At 37.3% G+C, this 22,336-nt stretch overlaps 1 protein-coding gene across 1 annotated transcript in view; it reads left to right on the top strand.

Annotated features, from left to right (window-relative positions):
• The window catches only part of GLIPR1L1 (GLI pathogenesis-related 1 like 1), a 42,725-nt gene that overhangs the window by 7,125 nt on the left and 13,264 nt on the right, over window positions 1-22,336 (top strand). The window contains exons 2-4 of the mRNA XM_010828887.1: window positions 10,071-10,316; window positions 13,506-13,606; window positions 19,603-19,688. Coding sequence (XP_010827189.1) covers window positions 10,071-10,316; window positions 13,506-13,606; window positions 19,603-19,688 — 433 coding nt within the window. The remainder of the gene's footprint in view (window positions 1-10,070; window positions 10,317-13,505; window positions 13,607-19,602; window positions 19,689-22,336) is intronic.

The raw sequence follows: 22,336 nt of genomic DNA, 5'->3' as shown, positions 1-22,336 counted from the left end.
ATTTCCCATGAAGTGATGGGACTAGATGCCATGATCTTCGTTTTCTGAATGTTGAGCTTTAAGCAAACTTTTTCACTCTCCTCTTTCACTTTCATCAAGAGGCTTTTGAGTTCCTCTTCACTTTCTGCCATAAGGGTGGTGTCATCTGCATATCTGAGGTTATTGATATTTCTCTCAGCAATCTTGATTCCAGCTTGTGCTTCTTCCAGCCTAGCGTTTCTCATGATGTACTTTCATATAAGTTAAATAAGCAGGATGACAATATACAGCCTTGACGTACTCCTTTTCCTATTTGGAACCAGTTTGTTGTTCCATGTCCAGTTCGAACCGTTGCTTCCTGACCTGCATACAAATTTCTCAAGAGGCAGATCAGGTGGTCTGGTAATCCCATCTCTTTCAGAATTTTCCACAGTTTATTGTGATCCACACAGTCAAAGGCTTTGGCATAGTCAATAAAGCAGAAATAGATATTTTTCTGGAACTCTCTTGCTTTTTCTATGATCCAGCAGATGTTGGCAATTTGATCTCTGGTTTCTCTGCCTTTTCTAAAACCAGCTTGAACATCAGGAAGTTCATTGTTCACATATTGCTGAAGCCTGGCTTGGAGAATTTTGAGCATTACTTTTACTAGCCTATGAGATGAGTGCAATTGTGCGGTAGTTTGAGCATTCTTTGGCATTGCCTTTCTTTGGGATTGGAATGAAAACTGACCTTTTCCAGTCCTGTGGCCACTGCTGAGTTTTCCAAATTTGCTGGCATATTGAGTGCAGCACTTTCACAGCATCATCTTTCAGGATTTGAAATAGCTCAACTGGAATTCCATCACCTCCACTAGCTTTGTTCGTAGTAATGCTTTCTAAGGCCCACGTGACTTCACATTCCAGGATGTCTGGCTCTAGGTCAGTGATCACACCATCGTGATTATCTGGGGCGTGAAGATCTTTTTTGTACAGTTCTGTGTATTCTTGCCACCTCTTCTTAATATCATCTACTTCTGTTAGGCCTATACCATTTCTGTCCTTTATCGAGCCCATCTTTGCATGAAATATTCCCTTGGTATCTCTAATTTTCTTGAAGAGATCCCTAGTCTTTCCCATTCTGTTGTTTTCCTCTATTTCTTTGCACTGTTCGCTGAGGAAGGCTTTCTTATCTCTTCTTGCTATTCTTTGGAACTCTGCATCCAGATGTTTATATCTTTCCTTTTCTCCTTTGCTTTTCACTTCTCTTCTTTTCACAGCTATTTGTAAGGCCTCCCCAGACAGCCATTTTGCTTTTTTGCATTTCTTTTCCATGGGGATGTTCTTGATCCCTGTCTCCTGTACAATGTCACGAACCTCATTCCGTAGTTCATCAGGCACTCTATTGTTGCAATGGTGAATGGAATTGCTTCCTTAATTTCTCTTTCTGTTTTCTCATTGTTAGTTACAGGAATGCAAGGGATTTCTATGTGTTTATTTTATATCCTGAAATTTTACTATAGTCACTGATTAGCTCTAGTAATCTTCTGGTGGAGTCTTTAGGGTTTTCTGTGTAGAGGATCATGTCATCTGCAAACAGTGAGAGTGTTGAATAGTAGTGGTGAGAGTGGGCAGCCTTGTCTTATTCCTGATTTAAGGAGAAATGCTTTCAGTTTTTCACCATTGAGTATAATGTTTGCTGTGGGCTTACCTGATGCAAAGAGCTGACTCTATGGAAAAGACCCCGATGCTGGGAAAGATTGAGGGCAGGAGGAGAAGGGGACAACAGACGATGAGATGGTTGGATGGCATCACTGACTCAATGGACATGGGTTTGGGTGGACTCCTGGAGTTGGTGATGGACAGGGAGGCCTGGCATGCTGAGATTCATGGGATCGCAAAGAGTCAGACATAACTGAGCGACTGAACTGAACTGAACAGATGTTCTTTCTATTCCTACCTTCTGAAGGGTTTTATCATAAATGGATGTTGAATTTTGTCAAAGGCTTTCTCTGCATCTATTGAGATAATCATATGGTTTTTATCTTTCAATTTGTTAATGTGGTGTATCACATTGATTGATTTGTGAATATTGAAGAAACCTTGCATCCCTGGGATAATGCCCAGTTGGTCACAATATGAGCTTTTTAATATCTTGTTGGATTCTGTTTTCTAGATTTTTGTTAAGGATTTTTGCATCCATGTTCATCAGGGATATTGGCCTGTAGATTTCTTTTTTTGTGGCATCTTTGTCTGGTTTTGGTATCAGGGTGATGGTGGCCTCATAGAATGAGTTTGGAAGTTTACCTTCCTCTGCAATTTTCTGGAAGAGTTTGAGTAGAATAGGTGTTAGCTCTTCTCTACATTTTTGGTAGAATTCAGCTGTGAAGCCATCTGGTCCTGGGCTTTTGTTTGCTGGAAGATTTCTGATTACAGTTTCAATTTCCGTGCTTGTGATGGGTCTGTTAAGATTTTCTGTTTCTTCTTGGTTCAGTTTTGGAAAGCTGTACTTTTCTAAGAATTTGTCCATTTCTTCCAAGTTGTCCATTTTATTGGCATATAGTTGCTGATAGTAGTCTCTTATGATCCTTTGTATTTCTGTGTTGTCTGTTATGATTTCTCCATTTTCATTTCTAATTTTGTTGATTTGATTCTTCTCCCTTTTTTTTCTTGATGAGTCAGGCTAATGCTTGTCTGTTTTATTTATCTTCTCAAAGAACCAGCTTTTAGCTTTGTTGATTTTTGCTATGGTCTCCTTTGTTTCTTTCATTTATCTCTGCCCTACTTTTAATTATTTCTTTCCTTCTACTAACCCTGGGGTTCTTCATATCTTCTTTTTTTTGCTTTAGGGGTAGAGTTAGGTTATTTATTTGACTTTTGTCTTGTTTCTTGGGGTACGCTTATGTTGCTATGAACCTTCCCCTTAGCACTGCTTTTACTGAGTCCCATAGGTTTTGGGGTTTTGTGTTTTCATTTTCATTGTTTCTGTGCATATTTTGATTTCTTCTGTGATTTGTTGGTTATTCAGAAGCGTGTTGTTTAGCCTCTATATGTTTGTATTTTTAAGTTTTTTTTTTTCTTTTTCCCTGTAGTTTACATCTAATCTTACTGCTTTGGGGTCAGAAAAGATGCTTGGAATGATTTCAATTTTTTAAAATTTACCAAGGCTACATTTATGGCCCAGGATGTGATCTATTTTGGAGAAGGTTCCATGTACACTTGAGAAAAAGGTGAAATTCATTGTTTTGGAGTGAAATGGCCTATAGATATCAATTAGGTATAACTGGCCCATTGTATCATTTAAAGTTTGTGTTTTCTTGCTGATTTTCTCTTTAGTTGATCTATCCATAGTTGTGAGTGAGGTATTAAAGTCTGCCACTATTGTTGTGTTACTGTTAATTTCCCCTTTCATACTTGTTAGCATTTACCTTACATATTGTGGTGCTCCTATGTTGGGTGCATATATATTTATAATTGTTATATCTTCTTCTTGGACTGATCCTTTGATCATCATGTAGTGTCCTTTGTCTCTTTTCACAGGCTTTATTTCAAAGTCTATTTTATCTGATATGAGTATTGCCACTCCTGCTTTCTTTTGGTCTACATTTGCCTGAAATATCTTTTTCCAGCCCTTCACTTTCAGTCTGCATGTGTCCCTTGTTTTGTAGTGGGTCTCTTGTAGACAACATATATAGGGGTCTTGTTTTTGTATCCATTCAGCTAGTCTTTGTCTTTTTGTTGGGGCATTCAACCCATTTACCTTTAAGGCAATTATTGATAAGTATGATCCCGTTGCCATTTACTTTGTTGTTTTGGGTTCAAGTTTATACACTCTTTCTGTGTTTCCTGTCTAGAGAAGATCCTTTAGCATTTGTTGAAGAGCTGGTTTGGTGGTGCAGAATTCTCTCAGCTTTTGCTTGTCTGTAAAGTTTTTGATTTCTCCTTCATATTTGAATGAGATCCTTGCTGGGTACAGTAATCTGGGTTGGAGGTTTTTCTTTCATCGCTTTAATTATGTCCTGCCATTCGCTTCTGGCCTTAAGAGTTTCTATTGAAAGATCAGCTGTTATCCTTATGGGAATCCCCTTGTGTGTTATTTATCTCTTGCCGCTTTTAATATTTGTTCTTTGTGTTTGATCTTTGTTAATTTGATTAATATGTGTCTTTGGGTGTTTCGCCTTGGGTTTAACCTATTTGAGACTCTCTGGGTTTCTTGGACTTTGGTGGCTATTTCCTTCCCCATTTTAGGGAAGTTTTCAACTATTATCTCCTCAAGTATTTTCTCATGGCCTTTCTTTTTGCCTTCTTCTTCTGGGACTCCTACGATTCAAATATTGGGCCGTTTGACATTGTCCTAGAGGTCCTGAGGTTGTCCTCATTTCTTTTAATTCTTTTTCCCTCTCTGCTTAATTTATTTCTACCATTCTATCTTCCACCTCACTTATCCTATCTTCTGCCTCAGTTATTCTACTGTTGGTTCCCTCCAGAGTGATTTTGATCTCAGTTATTGGATTATTCATTATTGATTGACTCTTTTTTATTTCTTCTGGGTCCTTGTTAAACATTTCTTTCATCTTCTCAATCCTTGTCTCCAGACTATTTATCTGTAACTCCATTTTGTTTTCAAGATTTTGAATCAATTTTACTATCATTGTTCTGAATTCTTTTTCAGGTAGACTCCCTGTCTCCTCCTCTATTGTATGGTTTGGTGGGCATTTATCATGTTGTTTTACCTGCTGAATATTTCTCTGCCTTTTCATCTTGTTTATATTGCTGTGTTTTGGGTGGATTTTCATTATACTGGAAGTTTGTGGTACCTCTTTATTGTGGAAGCTCCTCCCTGTGGGTGGCGTTGGACGAGTGGCTTGTCAAGGTTTCCTGGTTGGGGAAGCTTGCATCAGTGTTCTGGTGGGTGGAGCTAGATCTCTTCTCTCTGGAGTGCAATGAAATGTCCAGTAGTGAGTTTTGAGGTGTCTGTGGGTTTAGTGTGACTTGGCCGCCTGTATTTTAATGCTTAGGGTTATGTTCCTGCATTTGGAGAATCAACTTGGTATTTTTGCTGTGAAACTTGTTGGCTCTTGGGTGGAGCTTGGTTTCAGGATAGGTATGGAGGCTTTTGGATGAACTCTTGATTAATGTTCCTTGGAGTCAGGAGTTTTCTGGAGTACTCAAGTTTTGGATTTAAGCCTCCTGCCTCTGGTTTTCAGTCTTATTCTTACAGTAGCCTCAAGACTTCTCCATCCATACTGCACTGATGATAAAACATCTAGGTTAATGATGAAAAGTTTCTCCACAGTGAGGGACACCTGGAGAGGTTCACAGAGTTACATGGAGAAGAGAAGAGGGAGGAGGGAGATAGAGGTGACCAGGAGGAGAAGAGGAGGAATTAAAAGGGGAGAGAGCAATCTTTCCAGTAATCAATTCCCTATGTGCTCTCCACAGTCTGGAACACCCAGAGAGGTTCACAGAGTTACACAAAGAAGAGAAGAGGGAGGAAGGAGATAGAGGTGACCTGGAGGAGAAGAGGGGGAATCAAAAGGAGAGAGACAGATCTAGCCAGTAGTCAGTTCCCTAAATGTTCTTCACAGCCCAGAATTCCCAAAGAGATTCACAGAGTTGGGTAGAGAAGGGAGAGGGAGGAGATAGAAATGACCTGGCAGATAAAAGGAGAGTCAAAAGGGGGAGAGGATAGTCAAGCCAGTAATCACACTCCTAAGTAAAAATGGGTACCGAAGATTGGATTCTTAAAGGTACAAAATTGATAACCAATACCAAAAAAGCAAAGCTTAAAAAATCTTGGGCACATTCTCTGTCCTGATGGTATCAGTGTCAATATCTCATTTGTGATATTGTACCAGAGATTTTTAAGATGTCACCATTGGGAGGAAATGGGTAGAGGGTATACAGAATGTATTCTTTTATTTATAACTGCATACGAGTCTACAATTATCTCAAATTAAAAAGCTTAATAAAGAAAAAAAAAAATCTAGAGTAGAGGTTAGACTCTCAAAAATACAATATTAAAAAAATGAAACAAAATCACAAAAATTATAAAAGTATATATATGAAATTTGCTTTAAAAATAGGGTCTTTTTTTTACAAGGTAGTAGTTGGTTATAAAAATGAAAATTAAAGGAGTAATAACATAAAAATAAAACAAAAATTTTAAAAATTAAAAATGTTACTAGCAATATATATCTATTTTACTATATTTCTCTAGAGCTGTTGAGGGCTATGGGGGCTCAGTTCATTTTCAGATAGTTCCTTGTTCCAGCTTATACTTCTTCTCAAGGTGTATAGGCCCCTTCCTAGGTATTCGGTGTTGACTACAGTGTTTTAATCTGTTGCACCTTCCAAAGCAGTTCCCTCTTCTATATTTTGGCTTCCTCTGTTTGCAAGTCCCTTCAGTGTCTAATTTCCACCCTGACACAAAGGGGTGAAAGTGGTCACTTATTTAGGCTCACTTGTTCAGTTGTGCTGTGGGGAGGGAGGAACACTGCAAACAAATATCACTGGCATGTGTGGGGACTGCTCACAGAGTCTGGGCCACACTAGATTTGCCCCTGCTCATGGCGTGTGTGCTTTCCTGGTCTAAACTGCTCAGGTTCCAGGTTTCCCTGCAGGGGAACTATCTCAAGTGGGCCCTGGGTTGTGTACGCTTCTCAGGTGTAAACTGCTCAGGTTCAGGTTCTTGGGTACTCCACAAAAGCACAAACTCAGTTGGACCTGAGTTTTATGCCCTTCCCAGGTCCAAGCATCTCAGGCTACCAGGTGCTTGGTGAGCCCACTCTCCCCAGGTGGGTGGTGCGTCTTATCACCTCCCCGGTGCCAGCTGCTTGGTTTCCTGGGTGCGCAGCAGGAGTGCCGTCTCTGGTGTTCTGTGTGTCTCTTCTGGGATGCTGATCTCTGGCTGCAAGCCACCTGGCAGATTCCAACCGTCCAGGATCCCAGGAAGACTTGGTTAGCAACCGGGAGCCTGCTCGCAGTTTGGTAGGGGATGCTGTCTCTGGGGCTGAGATTGCCCCTCTTCCCCTAGCTCTGGCTGTTGCCCGCCTGCCTCTCTGCCTCTGCCGGGGCATGGGCCGGTCCACAGCCAGCTAGCTTTCCCCTGGTATTCGCTCAGTCCTTTGTTCTGTGAGTGGGCCGGCAGTGCCTTAGGTTAGAGCTTTTCATGGGAAAGTTCTCTCTCTTTTTCTCTCTTTTTTTTTTTTCTCTCTCTCTGGCTATCCCAGAGTTTGGGTTGCTATCTCCCTTAGCTCCCTCAAATGTTCCTCAGGGCATTCAGGCCTGGTCCTTACCGTAAGCAATGCAGCCCGCGCATCTCTGTTCAGCCCCTGCTTGCTGGTGGCAGACTGGCCTACTTGCTGGCAAGCATCTGGCCTACTTCTCCGCTGGAAGTTGCAGTTAGGCACCTAATCTGTGAGGTGTTTTTTTTTTTTCCCCTCCCGGTTATGTTGCTGTCTGAGATTCCAAAACTCCCCACAGACCCACTGGTGAGAGGGTTTCCTGGTGTTTGGAAACATTTCCTCCTTCACTACCCCTCCCTGGAACAGGTCTCCATCCCTAATTTGTCTCTATTTTTATTTTTTGTCCTACTGCTTTCAAATAAAATGGGCTGCCATTCTGGGTGCCCTGTGTCCTCCGCCAGGGTTCAGAGGTTGTTTTGTGGAATTAGCTCAGCGTTCAAATGATCTGTAGATGAATTTGTGGGGGGGAAAGTGGTCTCCCCATCCTATCCCTCCGCCGTCTTCAAAAGGTCAGTTTTCATTCCAGTCCGTAAGAAAGGCAATGCCAAAGAATGCACAAACTACTGCACAATTGCATTCATCTCACATGCCAGTAATGCTCAAAATTCTCCAAGCCAGGCTTCAACAGTACGTGAACCATGAATTTCCAGATGTTCAAGCTGAATTTAGAAAGGGTAGAGGAACCAGACATCAAATTGCCAGCATCCACTGGAACATTGAAAAAGCAAGAGAGTTCCAGAAAAACATCTATTTCTTCTTTATTGACTATGCCACAGCCTTTGACTGTGTGGATCACAATAAGCTGTGGGAAATTCTTCAAGAGATGGGAACACCAGACCACCTGACCTGCCTCTTGAGAAACCTGTATGCAGGTCAGGAAGAAACAGTTAGAACTGGACATGGAACAACAGACTGGTTCCAGATAGGAAAAGGAGTACGTCAAGGCTGTAAATTGTCACCCTGCTTATTTAACTTATATGCAGAGTATATCATGAGAAATGCTGGGCTGGAAGAAGCACAAGCTGGAATCAAGATTGCCAGGAAAAATATCAATAACCTCAGATATGCAGATGACACCACCGTTATGACAGAAAGTGAAGAACTAAAAAGCCTCTTGATGAAACTCAAAGAGAAGAGTGAAAAATTTGGCTTAAAGCTCAACATTCAGAATACTAAGATCATGGCATCTGGTCCTATCACTTCATGACAAATAGATGAAGAAACAGCAGAAATAGTGTCTGACTTTTTTTTTGGGGGCTCCAAAATCACTGCAGATTGTGATTGCAGCCATGAAATTAAAAGACGTTTGCTCCTTGGAAGGAAAGTTATGACCAACCTAGAGAGCATGTTAAAAGGCAGAGACATTACTTTGCCAACAAAGGTCCATCTAGTCAAGGCTATGGTTCTTCCAGTAGTCATGTATGGATGTGAGAGTTGGACTATAAAGAAAACTGAGCACTGAAGAATTGATGCTTTTGAACTGTGTTGTTGGAGAAGACTCTTGAGAGTCCCTTGGACTGCAAGGAGATCCAACCAGTCCATCCTAAAGGAGATCAGTCCTGGGTGTTCATTGGAAGGACCGATGTTGAAGCTGAAACTCAAATACTTTGGCCACCTGATGTGGAGAGCTGACTTATTTGAAAAGACTCTGATGCTGGGAAGGATTGAGGGCAGGAGGAGAAGGGGACGACATTGGATGAGATGGCTGGATGGCATCACCAACACAATGGACATGGGTTTGGGTAGACTCTGGGAGTTGGTGATGGACAGGGAGGCCTGGCGTGCTGCAGTCCATGGGGTCGCAAAGAGTCAGACACGACTGAGCGACTGAACTGAACTGAACTGAACTCACTATTGTAGGTTCTTTGAATTCATAAATAATTTATAATCATTTTGCAACCCCTTCAAAAACCTACTTAGATTTTCGTTAGAAATACATTCAATGTTTTTTAAGTATGTATGGAATCTTCCAGCCCATGAATATTTAATATCTCTCCGTTTATTTGTCTATTAATATTTCTCTTAGCAATGTTTTGTAGTTTTCAGTTTGTAGATAATTATTTATATTATTTATTAGATTTAATTATATATATTTGATATTTTTGAAGCTATTGGATTCTGGAATGTATATGAAAATACAATTTTGTATCTATTCCTCCTCCTGGTATCTGACAACTTTGATAAATTTACTACTTATAAGTTTGCTTCTATATTCATTTGAATTTTCTATGTACCCAGGCATGCCATCTGTAAATAATGCAAAAATTCAATCATTATACACTTTATATCTTGTCTTATATATTTATATCTCCCCCTTTTTATTACACTGCCTAAACCCAGAACAATTTTAAGCAGAAATAATGAGACATTGTATTTCATTCTCAATCTTAAGGGAAAGCTTTCAATATTTTACCACTATATATTAATGCTTATTGTAGGATTTTGGTTTTCTTTTGTAGATACTTTTGATCAAATTAAGGAAATTCTATTCTTAGTGTGCTAAGAGACTTTTTCTCTTTTTAATTATGTATTCTCATAGTTTACTTATGATATGTCTGTGTAACCTTCTTCAATTACTAGACTGTGAACTCCAACTTCTTTAAATCACATTCAGTTGCATTTTTTGAGTGTCTCACTGGACCAGGCCATCTGCTAGGTGCAAGTACAAAAATGAACTGACATACAGTGGGTACTAAATAATTGCTTCTGAAACAGAACCAAATAGAAATAATTGTGAACATAATAAATACTAAAAACTCTGTTTCAGTAAAAACAATTACATAAAAATTAATTTATTATAGTCATTAGAATAACTTTAACCCAGACAAATCTACACAGTTCAATGTAAATTATTTTTATCTTTCAGAGTTGGGATGAAGCTTTAGCTAAGACTGCTGAAGCATGGGCAAAAAAGTGCAAATTCATCCACAATTCCTGTTCATCAAAATCATTTAAATGCCATCCAACGTTTCAATATGCTGGAGAAAATCTCTGGCTTGGTCCATTAACCATATCTGCAGCAAAATTTGCTATTAATATGTGGTATGATGAAAGAAAATTTTATGATTTTAATACAAGATCATGTTCCCAAGTTTGTGGCCATTATACACAGGTAAATATCTCAGATTTTATTAATTCTTACATATGCATATTTTAATCATAAGACAAATTTTTAGCACTTTCTTTAGAGTTTCTGTTAAATATCTGGAAAATTTACCTTCATTTGGAAGATATTTTTACTGGGAATAGAATTTTATGTAATAAGTTTTTTTTCTTTAATAATCTTACTGCATTATCATGTCACTTGCACTGTTTCCAACAAGAAATCTACTGTAATTCTTTTATTTATTCCTCTGTATGTAATGTGTCTTGGTTTCCCAGACTGCCTTAAATTTTTTCCTTTATTACAAGTCTCAAGCAAATTCAAAAATTTTCAGTTTTCTTCATGTTTCTTGTGCTGAAGTTTACTGAGCTTCTTGGCAGTATAGGTTTATAGTTTAAATTACATTTGGAAAAATGTTAGCCATTTTTAAAATTTATCTTTTAATTGGAGGATAATTGCTTTACAGTGTTGTGTTGGTCTCATTGTGCAACATAGATCAGCCATAAGTCTGCATAATTGCCTTCCCCTTGATCCTCCCTCCCACCCCAGTCCTCTGTGTTGTCACAGTACACCAGGGTGAGGTCCCTGTGTTATGCAAAACTTCCTACTAACTATTTTACATATGCTAATGCATATGTTTCAATGCTCGGAGAAGGCAATGGCACCCTACTCCAGTATTCTTGCCTGGAAAATCCCATGGACGGAGGAGCCTTCTGGGCTACAGTCCATGGGGTCGCGAAGAGTCGGACACAACTGAGCGACTTCACTTTCCCTTTTCACTTTCATGTATTGGAGAAGGAAATGGCAACCCACTCCAGTGTTCTTGCCTGGAGAATCCCAGGAACAGGGAAGCCTGGTGGGCTGCTGTCTATGGGGTCGCACAGAGTCGGACACGACTGACGCAACTTAGCAGCAGCAGCAGCATGTTTCATTGCTGCTCTCTCAATCCATCCCACCCTCTCCTTTTCCTGCTGTGTCCGCAAGTCTGTCCTGTATGTCTGCCTCTCTATTGCTGCCCTGCAAATGGGCTCATCAGCACCATGTTTCTAGATTACATATATATGTGCTAATATACAGTTGACTCAAATTCACTCTGTTTTATGAGTAATATTCCATTGTAGTCATTCTTTTAAAACTATGTCCATCTATCTTTAACTCTTCTCTTCCCAGAGCCCAGTTGCCCATGTAGAAGGCCAGTTGAAGTTTTCCCACAGTTGACTGACTTTCCTTCCTCATTATTGGTTAAATTTTCCTGCTTCTTTTCATGCTGGGTATATTCCCAAGTTTGTAAATCTTGCCAAGTTTGTAAATGTTGAATGCTGGATTTATTTATATACCTAGAAGTATTCTTAACGGTCTTCTGGGATATGGTTATTTGGAATTTGTCTGTCCCTTTTGGTTTCTGCTTTTGAAACATGTTAGATAGAATTAAAGTAGTAGTTAGTCTTGAGCTAATTCTCTCTCATCAGTGAGGCAGGTTTCTTCTGTACACTGTACTGGATGGCCCCAGAAATTATGAAATTTTCCAGTCTTACTAGTGGGAACCAGCCCACTATTCCAATTGCTGGCCCTGTGTAAGCTTCTGCATCCCTCCCTCTAGTTTTTATAGGCAATGCCTTTCCAGGCCAGGGGTGGTTTTTTCACATGTGTGCTGTGATTAGCGCTCTGATGAACTGATAGTGAGGACCCCCTACAGACCTCCACAGTTGTGTCCCTAGAAGATTTTCACCCCCCCTGGACCCCTGCTTGTTGGTCTCCCCAGACACTCAGCTCTGTCGTTCAACTCTGTGACTCAGTCAAGCTTCTCCTGGCTTCTCCACCACCCTAACCCCCAGCCACAGCCTGGAAACTCACTCAGTACAATAAGCTGAGCCGTCTTTTCCCTCCAACTCTCAGGGGCATCACTCATTGTTGCCTGATGTTCAGTATCTCGAAAAACATTATTTCCTATCATTTTCCAATTCTTTTGGTAATTTTGGGTGAGAGTTTTTGATGAGAAGAGGAAGTCACTTTTTAGCTAAACTAATCCTAGACATGGCACTGAACTCTTAGAAAGGCCCCTATAGGCAACAGAAAAAGCCAACTTTATTCTCCAAACTGACTCATCTTCTCAAGTTGAATGAACATATAGTGTCTTAAAACAAGTCATTTTTCTCAGAGGTGCACAGAACAGAGAAATTAGCAGTTTCCTGCCTCCCTTCTAATCATTCTTTGTCCAATAACAGAACGCTGTTTAAGAGCAGAAATTCTTCTCAGGATCGATGTTTGCAAAGAATGTGGTTTGGCTTCTGATGGGAAAACTGAGATAATGGACTCAAATGTCAGGTATCCTGCTAAGAAGCAGAATTCAATACAATAGTTCTTCCCACTTATCTGTAAAGGACACAGTAAATGCCTGAAACTTCAGATAGTATCAAACCCTACTATGTTTTTCCTACACATATATACCTATGGTGGAGTTTAATGTATAAATTAAGCACAGTAAGAGATTAACAATGGGCTTCCCAGGTGGCACTAGTGATAACACACCTGCCAATGCAGGAGATGTAAGAAACGTGGGTTCAATCTCTGGGTCAGGAAGATGCCTGGAGGAGGGCATGGCAACCAACTCCAGGATTCTTGCCCGGGAAATCGCATGGCAGGCTGCAGTCCAAAGAGTCACTACTGAAGTGACTTAGCACACATGCATGCAAGAGAGTAACAATAACTATTAATAAATTAGAACAATGATAATAATATCCTTTAATAAAGGTTACCTGAATATGACCTCACTTTCTTTCAAAATATCTTATTATACTGTACTTACCTTTCTTCCTCTTGTGATGACGTGAGATGATAAAATGCATATCATGTGATGAGGTGAAGTGAATGAACATAGGCATTATGCTGTAGCAGCTAGGCTACCATTGACCTTCTGACAATGCATAAGAAGGAGGATCATCTGCTTTGGGCGATCCTGGATCAGTGAGCCATGACACTTTGATTTATGAAAACAGTCAGTGAGGAAAACCTAGTTAGCCTCATGAATGCAGCTTTAACAAATTAAATTGAATCTTAGAAATTAAGGAAAAAACAGACAATAAATATTTAAGTATATTCATTTTTTTGTAGCATGGCAAAAATTACGCCTGTTCCCATAATGTGCTGATTGTGTAGAGTCGTTTTGCATATTTTATTTTAAAATTCCTTTCTTTATAGGTAGTTTGGGCCTATTCATATAAAGTTGGTTGTGCAGTTGCAGTTTGTCCAAATCTTGGGAGCCCTGACAGTGCACTACTTGTATGTAACTATGCACCTGCGTAAGTTATTTTGCTTTAAAAATATTTTAAGTTGAAATATATGTTAAATGATTGTTTCCAAAAGTATGAGGCTATATGAAAGACACAAGTATATTTTTCATAAGCACAGTCTCCCTCTATAATTCTAATCAAAAGAAAGAGATAAAATAAAAGAGAATGTGTGAAAAATTATGCTGATCATGAATGATTTAATCTTGAGAGAGGAAATGATGGAGATCATTTCTTAAGTAAGAAAATAGACATTATAAAATACATTGCCACAGTAATATTTAAATACTGAACACAAAATAGGTTGGCAGATGCTAATATAACTTGAATGAGTAAATGATTTAAATGATTGAGAGTGAGAGGCACATTCTTCTAAGAAAAGAGTACCATAAAATTTTGGCTGCCTTGCTGGAAATTGCATATCTAAATAAAATAAAACAAAAGCCTAATGGGAGTATCCAAAAATAAAATTCTGGACCTCAAATTCAGCATATCTGTACGAGGAATAAGATTAAGTCAGTTAATAATCCAACTCTTTAACAAAATGTAAAAATAAAATGCAGAAAAGATTAAAATATAGGCTAAGAATAAATATACAGGTTTGGCAAAAAGGACATAATATTTGTGAAAGTTGCCATGGAGAGATACAAATGTGTATACCTCTTTCTGTATTTTCTCCCATTCCCTCTCAGTAACAAGTAAAAACAAGAATGACAAATAGATGGCCTAAAAGTTTGGGGTAGAGTACAGTTTTTATAAATACCAGAGAAATTGTAGAACACTTATTTTTACCACCCAAGGCAGGATACACAGAGGGAAAAAAGAATCCGAAAAAGCAAAAAAAAAAAAAGTGATATAAAAGAGCATCAGTTAGCTGTGACATAACTTTAAAGGGAATTGATTTCCTGAATGAGGAAGGGACAGAAAAATTTTTGAAGAAATATGGCCCAAAACTTTGCATACTTAAGGACCACCTTCTAATGAAACCTTTCAAAGCCAATAATAAAGAGACAATCTTAAAAGCAATCAGAAAATAAAGATGTGTTACATACAGATGAGCAAAGATAAGGATTTCCAGATTTCTCACTGGAAACAATGCAAGAGAGAAGACAGAAATATCTTTAAATACTGAGAGGAAAAAAAAAACAAACAAAACCTGTTGTCTAAGGACATTATATTCTGTGAAGATATTTTTTCAAAAATAAAAGTGATATAAAGATGTTTGAACCACTGGAAATGGTAACTATATAGGTAAATACATAGGATGTTTTCTCCTTATTTTTGCCTTTCAAAAGATAATTATTTAACCAAAGATAATTGAAATGTATTGTGAAGATTATAACATAGGTAAAGTTAAAATCTGTGATAATGATGGCATAAAGGCTGAGAGGAGAAAATAGAGAAAATAGTAGAAGAACCCTTAAGGTTCTTCTACTCAGTGTTAAGAGGAATTAACTTGACCGTGATAAGTAAAAGATGCATACTATAAACCCTAAAGTAGCTACTCATATAACGAACCAACAGTAAAATCAAATAAGCCAACAAAGCAGGTAAAATTAAATCTAAAAAAAAAAAAAAAAATTCCATTAATCCAAAGGAAAGCAGAAAAAGGAAAAAAAAAAAGAACAAAGGACAGATGAGACAAATAGAATAAATAAGATCTGATAGCCTTAAATCTATGTTAATAATCACATCAAATGTAAATACAAATACCCAAATAAAAAGAAAAAGACTGGATGATAGGATAAAAATCAAGAACCAGTTACATTCTGCCTACAAGAAGTATATTTAAATTAAAAGACACAAGTAGATTAAAAGTAAAAGAATGGGAAAAGTTTTACTATGCTAACATTCATAGAAAGAAAGTTAGCAGGATCTATGTTAATATCAGATATTACAGATTTTATAGCTAACAATAGTCCTTCAAGAGACACAAATTACAAAGGAGAAATAAAGTGAAAACTACAGAGAAATCTTTTTTTCTAATCTGTACAGAAGTAATTTAATTTTTTATTAAAGTATAGCTGATTTACAATGTTGTGTTAGTTTCAGTTGCCCCCCAAAGTGATTCAGATATATAGATAGACAGACATTAATAGATAGATAGATATAGATATAGATTATATCTTCTTTATACATGCATCTGTTGATGGACATTTACATTGCTTCCATGTCTTGGCTATTGTAAATAGTGCTGCAAAAATCACTGCAGGGCACTTATCTTTTTGAATTATGGTTTTCTCCAGGTATATGCCCAGGAGTGGGATTGTAGGATCATATGAAAGCTCTGTTTCTAGTTTTCTAAGGAACTTCTGTGCTGCTCTCTGTAGTGGTTGTACCAATTTTTGCTCCCACCAACATTGTAGGAAGATTCCCTTTTCTCCACACCCTCTCCAGCATCTATTGTTTGCAGATTTTTGATAATAGCCATTCTGACTGGTGTGAAGTGATACTTCATTGCAGTTTTGATTTGCATTTCTCTAATAATTAGCAATGTTAAGCATCTTTTCACGTTCCTGTTGGTCATCTGCATTCTTCATTGGAGAAATACCTATTTAGATCTTATTCAATATCTCTTATGAACATAGGTACAAAGATTCTAAACAAAATTTAGCAGCTGAACCCAATATAATAAAAGCATCATACATCTTATCCAAAGGGAGTTTGTTCCAGTAATAGGGCTGTTTTAATATTCTAAAATCAGTGTAATTCACCATATTAATCAACCTATAAATAAAGATTATTTGATCTCAATAGACTGAGAAAATGTCAAACATTCATTCTTAATGAAAGTTCTTGGTAAATTAAAAATACAAGGGAATGTCTTAAATCTAATAAAGTTTATCTATGAAAAGCCTATATGTAACATTATACCAGTACTAAAAAAATTTTTCTGTAAAGTACTAGACAGTAAATATATTAGGCTTTGCATGACACATACATTCTGCTACATATTCATCTTTGTTCTGTTTTGAATTAAATAACCCCTTAAATAAAAATAATTTAAAAAAAACAATTCTTAGTTCACTGACTGCACAAAATCAGACCACAAGCCAGATATGACCATTCTTTACTGACTTCTTGGTCTCTAGTTCTATATATAAAATTCAGTGGAATCTATAAAAACTCTTCTACAACTAATAAGTAAGTTTAGCAATTTTTCAGTGTACAAGATCAATATGCAAAACAATTACATGTGCATACTGGCAATGAACAATCATAAATTGAATTAAAATAACAATACCATTTATAATAGCATCAAAAATATGAATTATTTAGGGATAAATCTGGCAGAAGACATGAAAAACTAATATACTAAAAATTATGTAATAGTCATGAGAGAAATTATTAACAACAAAGACAATAACTAGAGCACTACACCTAATTAATGGGTTAAAAGACTCAAGATTGTAAAGATGTAATTTTTCACTGAATTGAACTATGCATTCAATAAAATTCCAATAAAAATCCCACAGGCTTTTGTAGTAGAAACTGACAAACAGATCATAAAATTCATAAGGCAATACAAAGGACTTAGAATAGTTAAAACAACTAGAACAAATCTGAAGTAGGTAACACTATTGTTTTCATGAATTATTAAAATCATGATATAGTTATATTGATGTAAAGTTAGACAAATAGATCAGTGGAATAGGATATAGAGTCCATAAATAACCCGACACATGGTTGACCACATATGTTCAACTGACTTTTCAAAAATGTACAAGGCAATGCAACATAAGAAAGATTTTTCAATAACTGGTGCTCTGTCACTTACATATAAAAAACAAAAGTAAACTTGGATTTACAAAACATACAATCTACAAAAATTAATTAAAAATGGATCATAGATCCAATTGTAAGGCAAAAACTGTGAAACTTTTTGAAAAAAACATAAAACCTTTGTGACCTTCAGATAGCCAAAGATTTTTTAGCTACCACATAAAAAGCATGATCCATAAAAGAATAACTTGGTAATTTGAATGTCACTAAAATTAAAAACGACCACTATTCAAACATACTGGTCAGAAAATGAAAAGAGAAGCCACAGACTGGAAGAAAGTCTTTGTGAAACAAAGACCTTGTATGAAGTATGTAGGAAGAACTCTTAAGATTTAATACCTAGAACCATCTCACACCAGTCAGAATGGCTGCTATCAAAAAGTCTACAAACAGTAAATGCTAGAGAGGAGAAAAGGGAACTCTCTTACATTGTGGGAATGCAAACTGGTACAGCCACTATGGAGAACAGTGTGGGGATTCCTTAAAAAACTGGAAATAGAACTGCCATATGACCCAGTAAACCTACTGCTGGGCATACACACCGAGGAAACCAGAGTTGAAAGAAACATGTGTACCCCAATGTTCATCACAGCACTGTTTACAATAGCCAGGACATGGAAGCAACCTAGATGTCCATCAGCAGACAATGGATAAGAAAGCTTTGGTACATATACACAATGGAATATTACTCAGCCATTAAAAAGAATGTATTTGAATCAGTTCTAATGAGGTGGGTGAAACTGGAGCCTATTATACAGAGTGAAGTAAGCCAGAAAGAAAAACACCAATACAGTATACCAATGCATATATATGGAATTTAGAAAGATGGTAATGATGACCCTATATACAAGACAGCAGAAGAGACACAGATATAAAGACAGACTTTTGGACTCTGTGGGAGAAGGCGAGGGTGGGATGATTTGAGAGAATAGCATTGAAACATGTATATTATCATATGTGAAATAGATCACCAGTCCAGATCCGATGCATGAGACAGGGTGCTCAGGGCTGGTGCAGTGGGATGACTCTGAGGGATGGGATGGGGAGGGAGGTGGGAGGAGGGCTCAGGATGGGGAACACATGTATACCCATGGCTGATTCAAGTCAATGTATGGGAAAAACCACTATAATATTGTAAAGTAATTAGCCTCCAATTAAAATAATAAATTAATTTTTTAAAAAAGATTTAAAAGCTAGAAAAACCAAAAGCTCAATAGAAAAATGGACAAAAGATTAATAAGATCCACAGATGGCAAATAAGCACATAAAAAAATTGCTAAAAAATCAATAATCATTAGGGAAATACAAAATTAAAACCACAGTGAATACCACTACACAATAATCAGAATGGCTAAACATTTGTTATTCTCACACACTTTCTGGTATAAATATAAAGTGCTACAACTGTTTTATAAAAAACTTTGTCCCAGTTTCTTTAAAAGTTAAATATGCACCTACTGTGTGATCTATTCATTCCATTCCTAGGTATAAATCCAAGAAAATGTATGTCCATATAAAGACATGTCTGAATGATCAAAATATTCATAGTAACTTTATTAGTAATTTCCCAAAACTGGGACAACCTGATGTCCATCAATAGTTGAATGAATAAATAAATTGCGGCATATTCTTTAAAAGAATACAATTCATGTTCTTATGTTTTTCTTTGTGTACTCTGGATAAGTAACACTTTCTAAAGTCTTCCACAAACATGGAAGTGGGAAAAGAAAAAAGAGAGCCTTGTTAGCATGTTTCAGCTTATATTACTGAAAATTCGGCAACATAACTGCCAAATCTTTCTGGTGTATCTCAAAATACTATAATACTGTGCTTTTAAATTAAACTATAAAACATATGTTTTCATGAGCAATTCAAACTTCCTTATTCCATTAAAAAATCAAAAGATAATTAGTGTTTATAGCAAAATCTCTGTGGCTGTCACATACATAATTATATTGCATTCACATTTATTTGTGTCCTAGAGAATATTCAAGAATATAACTGCTAGAAAGATTGGGGACACCCTCCAAAGAGTAATTTTAATAGTTACTTTAATAGTTTATAGTTTCTTTTGTAAAGAAAAAAGTACAAAATTGGGACCTACATTGTTCTTATTTTCCTTGTCAACATTCATGGTTAGGCACCAAAACAACTTGCATAAAGCATAAACAAAATTAGAGACATTAATAACTACTTAGCTAATCACTGTGTCTCTTTTTTTACAGAGGAAACTATCCAAATATGTCCCCTTACACGAATGGAACACCCTGCTCTATGTGTCAAGGAGATACTTGTGAAAACAACCTCTGCCGTAAGAAAACAGGAAACAAAATAATCAGGGCATTTTCTTTGGAAAACAAAGTTCCCAGAAATTCATTATAATTTTAAATTTGGAGGCTCAATGTTAGAAGATAAAATTTGATTGCTGCTGTTTGATGATACAAAGCATTTGTCATAAATGATCATATTTCATTCCAGATGATCCCTCCCTTTGTCACTGATTATTTTCTCTCAGTCTAAAAGACTGGAAGGAGTAAGGTATAACAGATCGTACGCTGCTACACCCAAAATGCTATCGACTGGCATATTGTTCTTAGTTGTGTTTGCTTCCCTTTTACCTCCTTTCACTAGTTATTATTAAATAGTGACTCACTCAGAAGTAATACCTGAATCAATGTCCAAACTAATTGTGATTTACAGCCGACATGTTTTCCTTCCTTCATCAGTCTTTTGGTTCTCAAGACAAAGACTTATTTTAAGTATAAATTTTTGATTCTCAGAGCAGACGAGTTCCCAGTACAAAGTTACTTTTTAAGGATAAGCATAAATTCCTGTTTGAGGACCGAGTGAAGGGGGTGAAGAGAAGAGATAATTTAAAAACTGTAAAAGATGTGGTGCCACAAAAGAAGACAGACACAAAAATGCATATTAGATTATTCCATTTCTATAAAGTTCAAAACTGTACAAAACTAATCTACGCTTAGAGTCAGGATAGTGGTTACCTTTGGAGAGGAAAGAGGAGTTAGTCACTAGAAAAGTATACCAGAGGACTTTCTGGACCTATGCTGTGGTTATCTAGGTGTATTCACTTTGTAATAGCTCATCAATCTTTCCAATTATGAGCTATGTATGATTCCATATTCATGTCATACTGCAAGTAAAAAAATTGTTTGGGGTTTGTGATATTGAGCTGTTTGTATATTTCAGAGATTAATACCTTATCAGTTGCTTCATTTGCAAATATTTTCTTTCATTCTGAGGGTTGTCTTCTCGTCTTGTGTATAGTTTCCTTTGCTGTGCAAAAGCCTTTTGTTTAATTAGGTACCATTTGTTTATTTTTATTTTCATAGATGATCTTATTTGCAAAGCAGAAATAGAGACACAGATGTAGAGAACAAGTGTATGGATACCAAGGGGGAAAGGGGCAGTGGTGGGAGGAATTGGGAGATTGGGACTGACATATACACTCTATTGACACCGTGTGCAAAATAGCTAATGCATGAGAAACTACTGTACAGCACGGGGAATCTACTCAATGCTCTTTGATGACCTGAATGGGAAGGAAATCCAAAAAGAAGAAGATATATGTAAACATACAGCTGACTCACCTTGCTGTATGGCAGAAACTAAGACAACGTCGTAAAGCAACTTTGCTGTTGTTTGCCCCTACGTCGTGTTCAACTCTTCGCAAACCCATGGACTGTGGCATGCAGGGCTCCTCTGTCCTCTACTATCTCCCAGAGTTTGCTCGGATTCATGTCCACTGAGTTGGTGATACTATCTAACCATCATCCTCTGCTGCCTCCTTCCCCTGCATTGGCAGGTGGATTCTTTACCTGCAGAATCACTATGGACAGTGACTGCAGCCATGAAATTAAAGATGCTTGCTCCTTGGAAGGAAAGCAATGACAAACCTAGACAGCATATTAAAAGCAGAGACATCACTTTGCCGACGAAGCTCCATCTAGTCAAAGCTATGGTTTTTTCCAGTAGTCATGTACAGATGTAAGAGTTACACAATAAAGAAAGCTGAGCACTGAAGAATTGATGCTTTTGAATTGTGGTGCTGGAGAAGATTCTTTTTTTTTTTTTTAATTTTTAAAATTTTTTTCTTTTTTTTCAAGGCAGAATGGACTTTGTTTTTTTACATTTTCCAATCTTTTATTTATTTATTTTATGTGTGTGTGTGTATATATATATATATATATATATATATATTTGACAATATTGTATTGGTTCTGCCATACATCAACATGAATCTGCTATGGGTATACACGTGTTCCCCATCCTGAACCCCACTCCCACCTCCCTCCCCGTACCATCCCTCTGGGTCATCCCAGTGTACCAGCCCCAAGCATCCTGTATGGAACCAGGACTGGCGATTTGTTTCTTATATGATATTGTACATGTTTCAGTGTCATTCCCCCAAATCGTTCCACCCTCTCCCTCTCCCACAGAGTCCAAAAGATTGTTCTATACGTCTGTGTCTCTTTTGCTGTCTCGCATACAGGGTTATCATTACCATCTTTCTAAATTCCATATATATGCATTAGTATACTGTATTGGTGTTTTTCTTTCTGGCTTACTTCACTCTGTATAATAGGCTCCAGTTTTATCCACCTCATTAGAACTGATTCAAATGTATTCTTTTTATTTTTTTTATTATTTTTTTAAATTTTATTTTATTTTTTAACTTTACAATATTGTATTGGTTTTGCCATATATCAAAATGAATCCACCACAGGTATACATGTGTTCCCCATCCTGAACCCTCCTCCCTCCTCCCTCCCCATCCCATCCCTCTGGGTCGTCTCAATGCACCAGCCCCAAGCATCCAGTATCATGCATCGAACCTGGACTGGCGACTCGTTTCATATATGATATTTTACATGTTTCAATGCCATTCTCCCAAATCATCCCACGCTCTCCCTCTCCCACAGAGTCCAAAAAACTGTTCTA

The sequence above is a fragment of the Bison bison genome, unplaced genomic scaffold (assembly GCF_000754665.1).
Source record: "Bison bison bison isolate TAMUID 2011002044 unplaced genomic scaffold, Bison_UMD1.0 scf7180017864497, whole genome shotgun sequence".
Lineage (NCBI taxonomy): Eukaryota > Metazoa > Chordata > Mammalia > Artiodactyla > Bovidae > Bison > Bison bison.
Note: the sequence above shows the minus strand (reverse complement) of the source record. Positions and strands in the feature narration are given on the sequence as shown.